Source organism: Odontesthes bonariensis, chromosome 23, assembly GCF_027942865.1.
Source record: "Odontesthes bonariensis isolate fOdoBon6 chromosome 23, fOdoBon6.hap1, whole genome shotgun sequence".
Taxonomy (NCBI): Eukaryota; Metazoa; Chordata; class Actinopteri; order Atheriniformes; family Atherinopsidae; genus Odontesthes; species Odontesthes bonariensis.
The window spans coordinates 3621344-3639468 of record NC_134528.1 but is presented as its reverse complement, the minus strand read 5'-3'; the positions used below and the strand labels follow the sequence as shown (position 1 = coordinate 3639468).

Here is an 18125-nt window from a genome sequence, read left to right as displayed (position 1 = left end):
CACCTTGGTGGTTTATGTGGGAGACGGCCGAAACATTGTCCGACCGCACTAGTACATGTCGGCCCCTCAAGAAAGGGAGGAAAGCCTGCAACGCTCTGTGTACAGCCCGCAGCTCTAGTGCGTTGATGTGCTGTGAGCGGTCCCGCGCCGGCCACAGCCCCTGAGCTGTCCGGTTCTGCCACACGGCGCCCCACCCCGAGAGGGAGGCGTCCGTCGTGACTGCCTCGCGACGGGATGCAATGGAGCCCATGGGCATGCCCTGGAGGAGAAACGAACGCTTCCTCCACGGGGCCAGAGCAACAAGGCAACGGTGGGACACCGCCAGCCTCCTGTGCCGGTGTCTCCTGGCGTCCAGGTGAAAGCTGTGCAACCACCTCTGGAGGGGACGCAGCGACAGCAATCCTAAGGGGACCACAGCAGCCGCAGCTGTCAGTTTCCCCAGGACGCGTAAGAACTCCACGTAGTGGAACCGCCTGCCTTCCCGAAACGGGAGGAGGTGGCGGAGGATGTCGTTCACCCGCCGTGGCGACGGGCAGGCCATCATGGTGACCGCATCGAGGGTCACCCCAAGAAAAACTGTGCTCTGTGATGGGACCAGGCCACTCTTTGTAAAATTCACCCTGAGGCCCAAACGGGCCACATGGGAAAGAAGACACGTCGTGTCGAGGGCCACCTGAGACTGGGACGGCGCACAGACGAGCCAGTCGTCCAGATACGGCAAGATCTTCATGCCCCGCGACTGTAGGTGCGAGAGGGCTGCCGTCACACATCTGGTGAACACCCGTGGGGAGAGGGAGAGACCAAACGGGAGCACCCTGAACTGGAAATGACGCCCCTGAAAGGCGAATCGCAGAAACTGCCGATGGTGTGGCGCCACAGGAACGTGAAAGTAGGCATCCTCCAGGTCTATGGAGGTAAACCACTCCCCTCTGGAGACCGTACGCAGAACCTCTGCAGTGGTCAACATATGGAACCTCAAGACCTTCAGGAACCTGTTGAGGTTCCTGAGGTCGAGGATAGGTCGAAATCCGCCATCTTTCTTTGCTACCAGAAAGTAAGTCGAGTAGAACCCCCCGGGGTGCAACAGGGGGTCTACCGGTTCGATGGCACCCTTGCCCAGGAGGACGAACAGCCCCTGGGCGAGGGCTCGGGCTTTCGCCGGGTCGCGGATGACAGTCATCCTGACTCGGCCATGGGTCGGGGGCCGACGTCGGAACTGAAGTTTGTACCCGTGGGTCAAGGTGGAAAGAACCCACGGGTCCCTGGTGGAAGCAGCCCAGTAGCTGAGCTGCTGCTGGGAAAAAAGGCCGACGGTCGGCCCCGTGGCCTCAGCGTCGGGCCCCCCGACCTCTAGAGGCTCCAGGGGCACGACGGTCGGTACGTGAGACCTGAGGTCGCCCAGGGGGCAGTCGCTCAGGTGCCCGAAAGGGCTGCGCCTGCCGCTGAGCAGGCTGTGGGCGTGAGTACTGGGGCCGAAGGAGGCCCCTGGCCCGTGAGTGGGTGCCGCGCTGCGGGGCAGCTGGACGACCCCTAGGGTTGCCAGGCGGCGCGCTTCTGTGAAGCTCAGACAGCTGCTGTCGGGTCTTCCCAGCTTGGACCGTGCGCTCGAGGGCTTCCAGAGCCGCGGAACCAAACAGCTCCCCCGGTTCCACCGGAACACTGCGGAGGGTTCTCCTGCAGGCCTCCGAGAGAGGGGACTGCGCCAACCAAACCTGGCGGCGAGCCTGTACGAGAGTAGCCATTACTCGTCCCAACTCCCTGGACATCAGTGCAAAGGCCTGTAGAGAGGCGTCAGTAATACCGTGGACAGAAGTGTCCAGCTCAGTCTCCTGCAGGGATGACGACAGGGCGAGCAGCAGGTGGGACATGGAATTACCCATGCGAGCCATACGTGCTGCTGCCTCATAGGCCTTCGACAGCAATTCATCCGTAACCCGGCACTGGGGGCGAGGACACCTCGCCTCCTGTCTCAGAGCCTCATTGGGTGAGACGATCAGGGCGGCTATAGTGGGCTCAACCGCTGGCATGCGGTCCAGGCCGAACTTGGAGGCGTCCTGCATGGCTGCCAGGGTCCGAGCATCAGCTGTCGGACGGGCAGGGGCCCTAGGGTCCCTCCAGAACTTCTGTAATTCCCTCAGATACTCTTCTGATGGAGGTACAGTTAGTTCAGCGGGGGTTGAGGAGCGCCTGAAAAAGGCACTGGCCGAAGCTGGCTGAGCCTGCGGCACGTCCAGCTGTAGCCTGGCTAGAGCCGTACGGATGGCGGCCCCCACAGAGCCGTCCTCACTACCACCCGCAGAACCACGGGCTGAAGAAAGGGAGCCCGCTGCAGAAGGACGGGAGGCTTCGTCTCCCAGGAGCACGTCCGAAGCGTAGTCCTGAAACATAGTAGCCGAAGCTGCTATGGAAAACGCATCCTCCTCCGGCCCGAAGGAGGCCGCTGGAGAAACAAGGGCACCTGGCTGGGTTGCTCCAGCCCCAGGCTGGAGAGCCAGGAGGAGGGACTTCATGCTGTCAAGCTCCGCTGTCAGCTGATCCACTCTAGAAGTAAGCCCGGACCCCTTGGCCCTCTTCCCGGAGGTGGGGCCTGCAGTCTCAGCAGGCCGACGCCGTGGTCGGCTAGACCGAGACGGGGCCAGCCGCTGGTCAGGGGTCAACTGAGGAGACAAGGGAGGGCCCAACAGGCGCTCTACCTCGGCCAGCCTTGCAGCCCTGACAGCAAGGGCGTAAAATTGCGTATGGACGCTATGGACGTGTCCATACCAATATTTGGATACGTTTAAAATGTCCATACCAATTTTGAATGGGAAATTGCACAGCGTTCGGGAAACAAAGGGTTAATTTTCCCCTTCCGCCGTTCCTTCTCTCAAAGAGTCATTGGTGGGGACAGCCTTGCTATCTGTGATTGGCTCACCTTCTGTAGCGCTATGCCTGGCTTGTTGTTGCTAGGTTGGTTGCTAAGCGGTGATAGCGGGAAAACAGCTGACGAGGTGACCGGTCTTTTGTTCGCTGCCTCGGAGTCATCATGTCTGACTCGGGCAGGAAAAGAAAACTGACGGACATAAGCGGTTATTTCACCAAGTCAACGGTAAATAGTCTTGTTAAAACATGTTCAGTCCCGTCCCCACACAGTGAAATTTCGCTTCATACAGGCGGACGTCCGAGCAGCTTCCAATATCATCCAAGTTTTTGCTTAATTTTTTAATTACGTTAAAAAAATCAGAGGGCTGTGAATCAGATGGGATTTGCCATTATTCATCCCAGAATTGGTTAAAATGCAGGAAATTGCATCTAAGAAATACAAAATTTTCTGGGGGAGGACCCCCAGACCCCCCACACAAATGAGGTGTCCCTTAACCTTAGGTGGTGGTGGAGTGCCAAATTATGTCCCCACCAATGTCAACACCATTATTACGCCCTTGCCTGACAGCATGAGGCAAAATGCCACAATTCATGCAGGACTCGTCTGAGAGACCCTGCCTCAGATGTCCGAGACCGAGGCACGAAGGACACAGATCATGGCCATCCTCAAGCTGTAGAGGAGCCATGCAGGCCGAGCAGGAGTGGTTGTGATCCATGTCGGGACCACCTCTAGCTCTATATATATATACACACACACACAGTGTATTTGCGTATTTATGAATTCTTATTCATATATTTCTTCTTCTTAGTTATAGATGAATGCTGGGAGAGGGAGCCGAAAACGGTGCCTTCGCCAACAAACAACTATAGGCCCCGTGGAGAGGGCCAAGTTATGATTTTTTTTTTTTTTTTTTCAAAAGAAAATTCTTTACTTATAGATTTTTATGCAAAAGGAAATCCTTTACTAATAGATGAATGCTGGGAGAGGGAGCCGTAAACGGTGCCTTCGCCAACAATCAACTATAGGCCGCCTGTTCTGGGAGCGGGGGGCGCACACGCCGCCGTGCACCAGGAGAGGGGCAATTGCTGTAATTATACACTGTCTATAGTTGGATGCCGGGAGCGGGAGCCGCACACGGTGCCTTCACTGACAACCACTATAGGCCACCTGTTCTGGGAGCGGGGGGCGCACACGCCGCCGTGCACCAGGAGAGGGACAATTGCTGTAATTATACACTGTCTATAGTTGGATGCCGGGAGCGGGAGCCGCACACGGTGCCTTCACTGACAACCACTATAGGCCACCTGTTCTGGGAGCGGGGGGCGCACACGCCGCCTTACACCAGGAGAGGGGCTAGTGCAAGTTCTATTAGCTATAGCTGGATGCCGGGAGCGGGAGCCGCACACGGTGCCTTCACCGACAACCACTATAGGCCACCTGTTCTGGGAGCGGGGGGCGCACACGCCGCCGTGCACCAGGAGAGGGGCAGAACAATAGCAGCAACAAAATCAAAGAACCGGCACAACCGAGCCGGAAAAGGGTGGAATGCTCTCTCCGGGTCGGGAATGAGATCCTTCCCCAAGTGGAGGAGTTCAAGTATCTCGGGGTCTTGTTCACGAGTGAGGGACGAATGGAGCAGGAGATTGACAGACGGATCGGTGCGGCGTCTGCAGTGATGCGGGCTCTGCACCGGCCCGTCGTGGTGAAGAAGGAGCTGAGCCAGAAGGCGAAGCTCTCGATTTACCGGTCAATCTATGTTCCTACCCTCACCTATGGTCACGAGCTGTGGGTAGTGACCGAAAGAACGAGATCGCGAATACAAGCGGCCGAAATGAGTTTCCTCCGCAGGGTGGCTGGGCTCTCCCTTAGAGATAGGGTGAGAAGCTCGGTCATCCGGGAGGGGCTCGGAGTAGAACCGCTGCTCCTCCGCATCGAGAGGAGTCAGATGAGGTGGCTCGGGCATCTGGTGAGAATGCCTCCTGGACGCCTCCCCGGTGAGGTGTTCCGGGCCCGTCCCACTGGGAGGAGGCCCCGGGGAAGACCCAGGACACGTTGGAGAGACTATGTCTCTCGGCTGGCCTGGGAACGCCTCGGGGTCCCCCCAGAAGAGCTGGAGGAAGTGGCCGGGGACAGGGACGTCTGGGTCTCTTTGCTCAAGCTGCTGCCCCCGCGACCCGATCCCCGGACCAGCGGAAGATAATGGATGGATGGATGGACGGCACAACCGAGTTGGCCGCTTAACATAAGTAGGTTACAGATGCCGGGAGAGGGCTAGCAATGTAGCTTCACCGACAATGCAACTATAAACAGACTGTTACTCACGTGCAGCGCACAGCACCGGGAGAAGGAGCGAGCATGCTACCTAGACCGGCGCTTGTAACAGCTGGTCAGTAAACTTCATCAGCCGAGGGAAAGAAAAAAGGTTACATACCTCTCGGCAGTTCGCCGCGGTCTCTGAAGGGCGAGCAGCTCGCAGCCTCGACGGGACGTCGCGAGACCACCAGCAGCGAACGATGAAGTAGAATTGGTTTTAGAATTCGTCTCATATGCAGACGCAGTACTTACCTTGCGCAGCGAGAAGATGAAAAAGGACTGACCTGCTGATGTTGCCGGAAGTATATAGGCTCTCCGGGGTCAGCAGGGGGTCACGAGTGACGTTGTTGGTATAAACACTCGACCTGCGCATGCGCAAGATGTATCATCCAGTGCTTGAAAGCACCGCCTCTGGCGGTCAGTAAGGATGAAATAGAACAGCTTTGGTAGCGAGCATCTGTACTGATCTGCTCATTAGTCCAGTGTTTGGATTTCCTGAAGATGAGTCTCTAAGCTGAGCTGCTGTGTGCTGTGTTTCTGTCTGCTTCTAAATCATGTGACTCTGATGGAAGCTGTGATGTTTAAAGACTGAATGGAAACACTGAACTTAACACTCTGACTCCTCCTTGACTTCAGCTTTGTAGCTTCCTGCTGGAGATGGAGGAGGTCTCCCAACCATCAGCCTCAAACTCCACTGATTCTGATAGTTAGTCAAAGTGTCCATCAGCATCCATTAATCAGCCAAACTGATCAATCAGTCCACCTCTGGATGCTTCCAACACTTTTCTAAGGCTCTGTAATGTTTGGACTGACTGAAATATTCAAACACAACAAGTCACAGTAACAAGTTCTGCTGCTGTCGACTCTTTAAAGAAGTTTGATGACATGATTATATTAAACATCACTACACCATGTTTTTGTGCCTTTAACATTCAATAAAACAGTTAATTTGACCTTTATTTCTATCAGTTTGTTCCCATTTGCTCCCAAATTGCTCCTGACATGTTTGTTTTCTTTGAAACTTGAATCATTTGGCTGCACAACATGAGTTTGTATGGATGGAGCCACTGGTGGAGCTGGCAGAGTTTAAGAGCTGAAGTCACTCCGTCTTTATTGAAGCAGCAGCATGTTGTCATTAATATTAATGAGAGCTCTTTTTCACTTGTTCTGTTGGACTGTTTTAACCTGCATCCTGTTGGCTTCAGCTCACATGTTTTATTCTTTATTCAGATTGGGGTTCTGCAGTTTGTCAGAGATCAGCTGTGCTTCTCTGGTCTCAGCTCTGAAGTCCAACCCCTCCTCCCATCTGACAGAACTGGACCTGAGCGTTAACGAAGACATCAGTGACTCTGCAGCGAAGGAGCTGAGCAGCTTTCTGCAGAGTCCACACTGTGGACTGAAGACTCTGAGGTCAGACACCATGTTTTAGTTGTTTGTTCAGATTAATATGATGTGAAAGTTGTGCTGGTCTTCATGGTAAAGTCTGTTTTCTTCTTCAGGGGTTTAGTTGATGAAATGATGATTTATTAAATAATAAGAAAACACAGTGAATCTGTCAGACAGAAACAAATCTAGAATCACTGGCTGATGCTTCTAGAGCTCCAGAGTTAGTGAATATTTCTGGCTGAAACAATAACAACAGTTTGGAGCAGCAAAACTCCAAAAGCCCGTTAATCAGCTGATACTAACAAACTCCCCTCCAACACTGTTGGAAATGAACAATCTTTGACTTGGTTAGAAAACAGCTTTCATCACAGCAGCAGTTATCTTCAGTCAGATTCATTCATGATGACAAAATCCAGCCAAAAAGCTTCTCCCACTAATAATTTAAAGTAAATCATTTTCAGTTTGGACCTTTTTGCTCCACTTAATTTATTTAAATGATAAATTAGCTAAAAGTGGAAAAGTCCTGCAGCAAAAAGGGTTTTTGCAATAACTCCAAATTTATAACAACGCCAAGTTTATAGGCCACACAGAGAGAATGCCAAGCTACCACCAAACCACCAAGTTCCTTTTTATTCTTTATTAGTAATTCTGTTTCCATGTGGGACTGAATGTGAAGCTGAATGAAAATGATAGCATTCAGCTTTGGTAGCAGACATTGAGATTTCTCCCACTGGGTCTCCAGTGGAACGTGGTGGAGCAGCACAGATGTTGGCCTTCAGGCTCCAGTCACCCACCCTCCGTCCCTCTCACTTTCTTTTCTCAAATCAATCTCTTCAACCTCACATCTAATAACAAGAAACTTAAAGAGTTTCATGAAAGCAACATATTTCTGTTTCTAAGGCAACGGTTTAGTCCAAATTCTGATTGTTTTCAGCACAAAATCATCCTTCTTCATCCACTGACATTGAACAATGTGTTCTTCTCTCTGGTTTGTATCAGAACATTCCAAGAAAAACAAAGTATCAGGAGGAGGGAAAAGGCATAATTCCTTCTTCTTTTGTCTTAAAAGAAGACAACTGTAAGTGTGCAACGTATTTTCATACAAAGTAACTGACTCTAAAGACACAAAAGCTGGTGTAACACTCTCCCCATTATCATCAATGACCCTAAGAGGGAGGAGCAGAGACGGGTGGGCCAGAGGAGTGTGAGGTGAGGACAGAGAACAGGGAAAAGAATGATCTTTATTCATTTAAAATGCTGTCATATTTCCTTTCAAACTGAATTTAGTATCACCAGATGGAGGCAGTTTATAACTGAAGATTACTAAGTGTTTCAACACCTCAGGTGTTCACATTGAAGGCATCTAGCTTATTCGTGTTGTTTTTTCTGCATTACTCTCAAATTCTAATGATATAGATACATATTTGCTGTACAAAGCTTTATCGAAAACTTTAAAAGTTCACTATTCAGAAAAATGTGACACCCGTTCAGCTAATTGTGTTGTGCAGTTTCAAGTCAACATGTATTTTAATCTGGCAACAACTGGCCTCTAAAGATGGTTCCGGGTTGAGAATATTGTCATAGAGCTGTTTGTTCCCCCATTTTACAACATAATCAGGCAGCCATTTTTACCTCTGAGCCTCTCCAGTCCATCAGGACTTAACTGAGGGCTTCAGTGGGAACTGACTTTCATTCCACCTTAATTATTCCAAATGTAACTGCATCAAATGATGAGAGAATTTATAAAACTGTCATTAACCGTGTTGAGTTGGTTCCTTTTTGGGGGTTTCAGCTAAAGTGGTTTCAGTGCTTCCAGAATGTTCCCTAAATAAAACCTTACTTGGATTTTCAGAAGTGAACTTGAATTTATTTGCATACTTTTAAAGATGTAATCAGAAGATCTCAGACAGTTTCCAGATCTTTAAGTATTCATTTCACCACGTAAGCACAGAACATTATCAGAAAGTATAAGAGAATCCCACAAAAGTTAAAGAAATTCATTCTAATTGTAATATTTTTAATTTCTTTCTTCAAACAAACACAAAAACTGAATTAAAAAAGAAAATATGGAGAAATTAAAATAAAATGAAGAAATAAATGATTTGGAGGGATTAAATAAATCAACATTGCAAAGGAAACTAATACAGGAATAATAAATGAAAATAAGACAAATAAATACATTCTAATTGTAAAAATGTATTCAATTCAAAACTGAGTCACAAAGTAAATAAATAGCAACATTAACACAATTAAACCAACAAACAATAGAATTAAGGCAGAAAAATGACATTCTTTATCTTTGTTTAGGCACAAATTCTGATTTTTCTTATTATTTTACTTGAATTTATCATCTTACAAACTATTTTATTGAACTATTTATATATTTTGTATATATTTCAGATTATGGCTGTTTCAGTCCTCCATAGAGGAGAGCCCAGAAGTAACAAGTGATCACCTTTTTTCCCCAATAACACCATTAACCCATAGTCTGTAATGTTCACTGTCACGGCCCGGCTCGTGAACATAAAATGGAGACGAACACAAGGGGTTAAACAAGTTGTTCATTGTTAAAAGCCAGCCCGCGTTAACTCTCAGCACACACATCAAGCAGCATGAGTGTTGGGAGTCCACACTGTGAACAGGAGACTCTGGGGTCAGTTCCCTGCCTGTAAATATAGTATCATTTCTATGTCAAATCTATCAAATGTCATTTTGTTTCCTAAATTTCAATTTTGAAAATCAGAAAAATCAGAAAATTAAAATCTGAAACTGAAGGAAAAATAATTCAAACACGAAAAAACACATAAAATCAGATTTGAAATGAAAAATGCATCAAATAATCTACAATCAAATAACATCAAAGTAAAATCATCTGTTTTAACTTTGAATGAAATTTCCTTTTACAGAATAAGACTTGACTTTCAGTTTCAGCTGATGGAAAAAGTAATATTTGGGCCCAGTTAAACTCCATGTAGAAACAGCTTTGGCAGCGAGCATCTGTACTGATCTGCTCATTAGTCCAGTGTTTGGATTTCCTGAAGATGAGTCTCTAAGCTGAGCTGCTGTGTGCTGTGTTTCTGTCTGCTTCTAAATCATGTGACTCTGATGGAAGCTGTGATGTTTAAAGACTGAATGGAAACACTGAACTGAACACTCTGACTCCTCTTGACTTCAGCTTTGTAGCTTCCTGCTGGAGATGGAGGAGGTCTCCCAACCATCAGCCTCAAACTCCACTGATTCTGATAGTTAGTCAAAGTGTCCATCAGCATCCATTAATCAGCCAAACTGATCAATCAGTCCACCTCTGGATGCTTCCAACACTTTTCTAAGGCTCTGTAATGTTTGGACTGACTGAAATGTTCAAACACAACAAGTCACAGTAACAAGTTCTGCTGCTGTCGACTCTTTAAAGAAGTTTGATGACATGATTATATTAAACATCACTGCACCATGTTTTTGTGCCTTTAACATTCAATAAAACAGTTAATTTGATCTTTATTTCTATCAGTTTGTTCCCATTTGCTCCCAAATTGCTCCTGACATGTTTGTTTTCTTTGAAACTTGAATCATTTGGCTGCACAACATGAGTTTGTATGGATGGAGCCACTGGTGGAGCTGGCAGAGTTTAAGAGCTGAAGTCACTCCGTCTTTATTGAAGCAGCAGCATGTTGTCATTAATATTAATGAGAGCTCTTTTTCACTTGTTCTGTTGGACTGTTTTAACCTGCATCCTGTTGGCTTCAGCTCACATGTTTTATTCTTTATTCAGATTGAGGAGCTGCAGTTTGTCAGAGATCAGCTGTGCTTCTCTGGTCTCTGCTCTGAAGTCCAACCCCTCCTCCCATCTGACAGAACTGGACCTGAGCTGGAACACAAACATCAGAGACTCTGCAGCGAAGGAGCTGAGCAGCTTTCTGCAGAGTCCACACTGTGGACTGAAGACTCTGAGGTCAGACACCATGTTTTAGTTGTTTGTTCAGATTAATATGATGTGGAAGTTGTGCTGGTCTTCATGGTAAAGTCTGTTTTCTTCTTCAGGGGTTTAGTTGATGAAATGATGATTTATTAAATAATAAGAAAACACAGTGAATCTGTCAGACAGAAACAAATCTAGAATCACTGGCTGATGCTTCTAGAGCTCCAGAGTTAGTGAATATTTCTGGCTGAAACAATAACAACAGTTTGGAGCAGCAAAGCTCCAAAAGCCCATTAATCAGCTGATACTAACAAACTCCCCTCCAACACTGTTGGAAATGAACAATCTTTGACTTGGTTAGAAAACAGCTTTCATCACAGCAGCAGTTATCTTCAGTCAGATTCATTCATGATGACAAAATCCAGCCAAAAAGCTTCTCCCACTAATAATTTAAAGTAAATCATTTTCAGTTTGGACCTTTTTGCTCCACTTAATTTATTTAAATGATAAATTAGCTAAAAGTGGAAAAGTCCTGCAGCAAAAAGGGTTTTTGCAATAACTCCAAATTTATAACAACGCCAAGTTTATAGGCCACACAGAGAGAATGCCAAGCTACCACCAAACCACCAAGTTCCCTTTTATTCTTTATTAGTAATTCTGTTTCCATGTGGGACTGAATGTGAAGCTGAATGAAAATGATAGCATTCAGCTTTGGTAGCAGACATTGAGATTTCTCCCACTGGGTCTCCAGTGGAACGTGGTGGAGCAGCACAGATGTTGGCCTTCAGGCTCCAGTCACCCACCCTCCGTCCCTCTCACTTTCTTTTCTCAAATCAATCTCTTCAACCTCACATCTAATAACAAGAAACTTAAAGTGTTTCATGAAAGCAACATATTTCTGTTTCTAAGGCAACGGTTTAGTCCAAATTCTGATTGTTTTCAGCACAAAATCATCCTTCTTCATCCACTGACATTGAACAATGTGTTCTTCTCTCTGGTTTGTATCAGAACATTCCAAGAAAAACAAAGTATCAGGAGGAGGGAAAAGGCATAATTCCTTCTTTTTTTGTCTTAAAAGAAGACAACTGTAAGTGTGCAACGTATTTTCATACAAAGTAACTGACTCTAAAGACACAAAAGCTGGTGTAACACTCTCCCCATTATCATCAATGACCCTAAGAGGGAGGAGCAGAGCCGGGTGGGCCAGAGGAGTGTGAGGTGAGGACAGAGAACAGGGAAAAGAATGATCTTTATTCATTTAAAATGCTGTCATATTTCCTTTCAAACTGAATTTAGTATCACCAGATGGAGGCAGTTTATAACTGAAGATTACTAAGTGTTTCAACACCTCAGGTGTTCACATTGAAGGCATCTAGCTTATTCGTGTTGTTTTTTCTGCATTACTCTCAAATTCTAATGATATAGATACATATTTGCTGTACAAAGCTTTATTGAAAACTTTAAAAGTTCACTATTCAGAAAAATGTGACACCCGTTCAGCTAATTGTGTTGTGCAGTTTCAAGTCAACGTGTATTTTAATCTGGCAACAACTGGCCTCTAAAGATGGTTCCGGGTTGAGAATATTGTCATAGAGCTGTTTGTTCCCCCATTTTACAACATAATCAGGCAGCCATTTTTACCTCAGAGCCTCTCCAGTCCATCAGGACTTAACTGAGGGCTTCAGTGGGAACTGACTTTCATTCCACCTTAATTATTCCAAATGTAACTGCATCAAATGATGAAAGAATTTATAAAACTGTCATTAACCGTGTTGAGTTGGTTCCTTTTTGGGGGTTTCAGCTAAAGTGGTTTCAGTGCTTCCAGAATGTTCCCTAAATAAAACCTTACTTGGATTTTCAGAAGTGAACTTGAATTTATTTGCATACTTTTAAAGATGTAATCAGAAGATCTCAGACAGTTTCCAGATCTTTAAGTATTCATTTCACCACGTAAGCACAGAACATTATCAGAAAGTATAAGAGAATCCCACAAAAGTTAAAGAAATTCATTCTAATTGTAATATTTTTCATTTCTTTCTTCAAACAAACACAAAAACTGAATTAAAAAAGAAAATATGGAGAAATTAAAATAAAATGAAGAAATAAATGATTTGGAGGGATTAAATAGATCAACATTGCAAAGGAAACTAATACAGGAATAATAAATCAAAATAAGACAAATAAATACATTCTAATTGTAAAAATGTATTCAATTCAAAACTGAGTCACAAAGTAAATAAATAGCAACATTAACACAATTAAACCAACAAACAATAGAATTAAGGCAGAAAAATGACATTCTTTATCTTTGTTTAGGCACAAATTTTGTTTTTTTTTATTATTATTTTACTTGAATTTATCATCTCACAAACTAATTTATTGAACTATTTATATATTTTGTATATGTTTCAGATTATGGCTGTTTCAGTCCTCCATAGAGGAGAGCCCAGAAGTAACAAGTGATCACCTTTTTTTCCCAATAACACCATTAACCCATAGTCTGTAATGTTCACTGTCACGGCCCGGCTCGTAAACATAAAATGGAGACGAACACAAGGGGTTAAACAAGTTGTTCATTGTTAAAAGCCAGCCCGCGTTAACTCTCAGCACACACATCAAGCAGCATGAGTGTTGGGAGTCCACACTGTAAACAGGAGACTCTGGGCTCAGATCCCTGCCTGTAAATATAGTATCATTTCTATGTCAAATCTATAAAATGTCATTTTGTTTCCTAAATTTCCAATTTTGAAAATCAGAAAAATCTGAAAATTGAAATGAAACTGAAGGAAAAAAAATGCAAACACGAAAAAACACATAAAATCAGATTTGAAATGAAAAATGCATCAAATAATCTACAATCAAATAACATCAAAGTAAAATCATCTGTTTTAACTTTGAATGAAATTTCTTTTTACAGAATAAGACTTGACTTTCAGTTTCAGCTGATGGAAAAAGTAATATTTGGGCCCAGTTAAACTCCATGTAGAAACAGCTTTGGTAGCGAGCATCTGTACTGATCTGCTCATTAGTCCAGTGTTTGGATTTCCTGAAGATGAGTCTCTAAGCTGAGCTGCTGTGTGCTGTGTTTCTGTCTGCTTCTAAATCATGTGACTCTGATGGAAGCTGTGATGTTTAAAGACTGAATGGAAACACTGAACTTAACACTCTGACTCCTCTTGACTTCAGCTTTGTAGCTTCCTGCTGGAGATGGAGGAGGTCTCCCAACCATCAGCCTCAAACTGCACTGATTCTGATAGTTAGTCAAAGTGTCCATCAGCATCCATTAATCAGCCAAACTGATCAATCAGTCCACCTCTGGATGCTTCCAACACTTTTCTAAGGCTCTGTAATGTTTGGACTGACTGAAATATTCAAACACAACAAGTCACAGTAACAAGTTCTGCTGCTGTCGACTCTTTAAAGAAGTTTGATGACATGATTATATTAAACGTCACTGCACCATGTTTTTGTGCCTTTAACATTCAATTAAACAGTTAATTTGATCTTTATTTCTATCAGTTTGTTCCCATTTGCTCCCAAATTGCTCCTGACATGTTTGTTTTCTTTTAAACTTGAATCATTTGGCTGCACAGCATGAGTTTGTATGGATGGAGCCACTGGTGGAGCTGGCAGAGTTTAAGAGCTGAAGTCACTCCGTCTTTATTGAAGCAGCAGCATGTTGTCATTAATATTAATGAGAGCTCTTTTTCACTTGTTCTGTTGGACTGTTTTAACCTGCATCCTGTTGGTTCAGCTCACATGTTTTATTCTTTATTCAGATTGATGGACTGCAGTTTGTCAGAGATCAGCTGTGCTTCTCTGGTCTCTGCTCTGAAGTCCAACCCCTCCTCCCATCTGACAGAACTGGACCTGAGCGGGAACACAAACATCAGTGACTCTGCAGCGAAGGAGCTGAGCAGCTTTCTGCAGAGTCCACACTGTGGACTGAAGACTCTGAGGTCAGACACCATGTTTTAGTTGTTTGTTCAGATTAATATGATGTGAAAGTTGTGCTGGTCTTCATGGTAAAGTCTGTTTTCTTCTTCAGGGGTTTAGTTGATGAAATGATGATTTATTAAATAATAAGAAAACACAGTGAATCTGTCAGACAGAAACAAATCTAGAATCACTGGCTGATGCTTCTAGAGCTCCAGAGTTAGTGAATATTTCTGGCTGAAACAATAACAACAGTTTGGAGCAGCAAAACTCCAAAAGCCCGTTAATCAGCTGATACTAACAAACTCCCCTCCAACACTGTTGGAAATGAACAATCTTTGACTTGGTTAGAAAACAGCTTTCATCACAGCAGCAGTTCTCTTCAGTCAGATTCATTCATGATGACAAAATCCAGCCAAAAAGCTTCTCCCACTAATAATTTAAAGTAAATCATTTTCAGTTTGGACCTTTTTGCTCCACTTAATTTATTTAAATGATAAATTAGCTAAAAGTAGAAAAGTCCTGCAGCAAAAAGGGTTTTTGCAATAACTCCAAATTTATAACAACGCCAAGTTTATAGGCCACACAGAGAGAATGCCAAGCTACCACCAAACCACCAAGTTCCTTTTTATTCTTTATTAGTAATTCCGTTTCCATGTGGGACTGAATGTGAAGCTGAATGAAAATGATAGCATTCAGCTTTGGTAGCAGACATTGAGATTTCTCCCACTGGGTCTCCAGTGGAACGTGGTGGAGCAGCACAGATGTTGGCCTTCAGGCTCCAGTCACCCACCCTCCGTCCCTCTCACTTTCTTTTCTCAAATCAATCTCTTCAACCTCACATCTAATAACAAGAAACTTAAAGTGTTTCATGAAAGCAACATATTTCTGTTTCTAAGGCAACGGTTTAGTCCAAATTCTGATTGTTTTCAGCACAAAATCATCCTTCTTCATCCACTGACATTGAACAATGTGTTCTTCTCTCTGGTTTGTATCAGAACATTCCAAGAAAAACAAAGTATCAGGAGGAGGGAAAAGGCATAATTCCTTCTTTTTTTGTCTTAAAAGAAGACAACTGTAAGTGTGCAACGTATTTTCATACAAAGTAACTGACTCTAAAGACACAAAAGCTGGTGTAACACTCTCCCCATTATCATCAATGACCCTAAAGGCGCTAGCATGGTTGCCGCGTCTGTCACGGCGGTGTCGCACCGTGACGTCAAAATGACGTTTCAGGCATGGCGCTTCCCTTGAAAAGACGGCGCAGCGCGCTGTCGTGCACCAGTCGATTTTTGTAACTTGGCGGCGCCCAGAACGACGAACCGGATGGACCGTTGTGAGACCGGCTCAGTGAGGAGGTGCGTTTGTACAGGCAGCTGTACGAAACTGCAGTGAAACAGTAGGGACCACGTAAACTCCCCAAACTGGTGCACAGAGATTGGCAGAACTTTGGGGAAAGAGGGAGAGTTCTGTAAGAATGTGTGGAAGAAGCTACGGGACGGGACAGATAGGTGAAGGCAAAGAAGAGGGCAGAGACTCTGTTGATGCCGGGGACTTCAAACCTTCACCTCTGTTAACTGAATTAAAAAATTAAAATGATCCGAAAACTGCAGCAGTATCATTAATTACAGTATTCCTGCTCTTGACAGCGGCATTGTTTTCTTCTCCACTTTCGTGGTTGTAGAGTAGTGGTAAGCTTAACGTAGCAGCGCCACCTCTGTGACGGAGAAAATTGCAACTACTGGCGCAACGACTTGCGCCACTAAACATGGTGGGCACGAAATCGTGACGTCATCAACATCGCTCGCGCTAGCAGACGCGGCAACCATGCTAGAGCCTTAAGAGGGAGGAGAAGAGACGGATGGGCCAGAGGAGTGTGAGGTGAGGACAGAGAACAGGGAAAAGAATGATCCTTATTCATTTAAAATGCTGTCATATTTCCTTTCAAACTGAATTTAGTATCACCAGATCCAGGCAGTTTATAACTGAAGATTACTAAGTGTTTCAACACCTCAGGTGTTCACATTGAAGGCATCTAGCTTATTCATGTTGTTTTTTCTGCATTACTCTCAAATTCTAATGATATAGATACATATTTGCTGAACAAAGCTTTATTGAAAACTTTAAAAGTTCACTATTCAGAAAAATGTGACACCCGTTCAGCTAATTGTGTTGTGCAGTTTCAAGTCAACGTGTATTTTAATCTGGCAACAACTGGCCTCTAAAGATGGCTCCGGATTGAGAATATTGTCAAAAGCCGCTTTCGGACAGACCGTTCTAAGAACGCAGTTATCAGAACTGTCCTACTCGAATTTCGTTCTGATAACTGTCCTTCCCCACTGGAACTGTTTCAGTCTGCATTCGCACATGAGTCGGGACCTGATAGGGACTGATACGGCGCGCGCAGCTGTCTGCGTCAGTGACGTGTTAGCCGTTAGCCGTTTAGCTCCACATTCAACAACAAAACAGAACCGGTAAAAGTAAGCAGAGAAGAAAAAACACCAAAGAGAAGCTAACATGGAATGCGGGGAGGCCATCGTGTTCATGGTCTGCATGATGGTGATATTATTCATGGACGATGACATCAGGCGTCTAACATCGAGGCTGGAAGAGCTCACAGAGAGAGTCAGGAGACGATACTTTTTCATTTCAATAAGGAAGAAAGGAGAGCAGAGCGCTGCAGACAAAGGAGACAAAGTGTAAGTTTAACTTATTAAACACCCGCCGGTTCTGTCTGTGTCATATGAGGAAACATTTCAGCCGTGATAGCATGACATGGGGCGTAGCTACCGACCACCAAACACCTCCGTCTGATGCGTTCTATAAGAACCATGAAAAGACCCGACCTCGGAGAAGGAGCTAAATAGTTATAGGAACACAGGGAGAAAGCCCCGAGTTCCTGTATGTCCGAACACGGGAGAAAACGGCCCCGCGGATTAAAAGGTTATTAGAACTGCCAAAGGTTCCTACAGTCCAAAAGCGGCTATAGAGCTGTTTGTTCCCCCATTTTACAACATAATCAGGCAGCCATTTTTACCTCTGACCCTCTCCAGTCCATCAGGACTTAACTGAGGGCTTCAGTGGGAACTGACTTTCATTCCACCTTAATTATTCCAAATGTAACTGCATCAAATGATGAGAGAATTTATAAAACTGTCATTAACCGTGTTGAGTTGGTTCCTTTTTGGGGGTTTCAGCTAAAGTGGTTTCAGTGCTTCCAGAATGTTCCCTAAATAAAACCTTACTTGGATTTTCAGAAGTGAACTTGAATTTATTTCCATACTTTTAAAGATGTAATCAGAAGATCTCAGACAGTTTCCAGATCTTTAAGTATTCATTTCACCACGTAAGCACAGAACATTATCAGAAAGTATAAGAGAATCCCACAAAAGTTAAAGAAATTCATTCTAATTGTAATATTTTTCATTTCTTTCTTCAAACAAACACAAAAACTGAATTAAAAAAGAAAATATGGAGAAATCAAAATAAATTGAAGAAATAAATGATTTGGAGGGATTAAATAGATCAACATTGCAAAGGAAACTAATACAGGAATAATAAATAAAAAATAAGACAAATAAATACATTCTAATTGTAAAAATGTATTCAATTCAAAACTGAGTCACAAAGTAAATAAATAGCAACATCAACACAATTAAACCAACAAACAATAGAATTAAGGCAGAAAATGACATTCTTTATCTTTGTTTA

General features: G+C 44.5%; 2 protein-coding genes across 7 annotated transcripts in view; one reads left to right on the top strand and one right to left on the bottom strand.

Annotated features, from left to right (window-relative positions):
• Positions 1 to 18125, top strand: part of LOC142373457 (NACHT, LRR and PYD domains-containing protein 14-like) — a 337305-nt gene that overhangs the window by 59911 nt on the left and 259269 nt on the right. For all 6 annotated transcript variants that reach the window (XM_075456715.1, XM_075456713.1, XM_075456714.1 and 3 more), the window contains 2 exons: positions 10332 to 10511; positions 14258 to 14437. In XM_075456715.1, coding sequence (XP_075312830.1) covers positions 10332 to 10511; positions 14258 to 14437 — 360 coding nt within the window. The remainder of the gene's footprint in view (positions 1 to 10331; positions 10512 to 14257; positions 14438 to 18125) is intronic.
• LOC142373462 (uncharacterized) overlaps positions 1 to 18125 on the bottom strand; it is a 155595-nt gene that overhangs the window by 95522 nt on the left and 41948 nt on the right. The window lies entirely within an intron of this gene.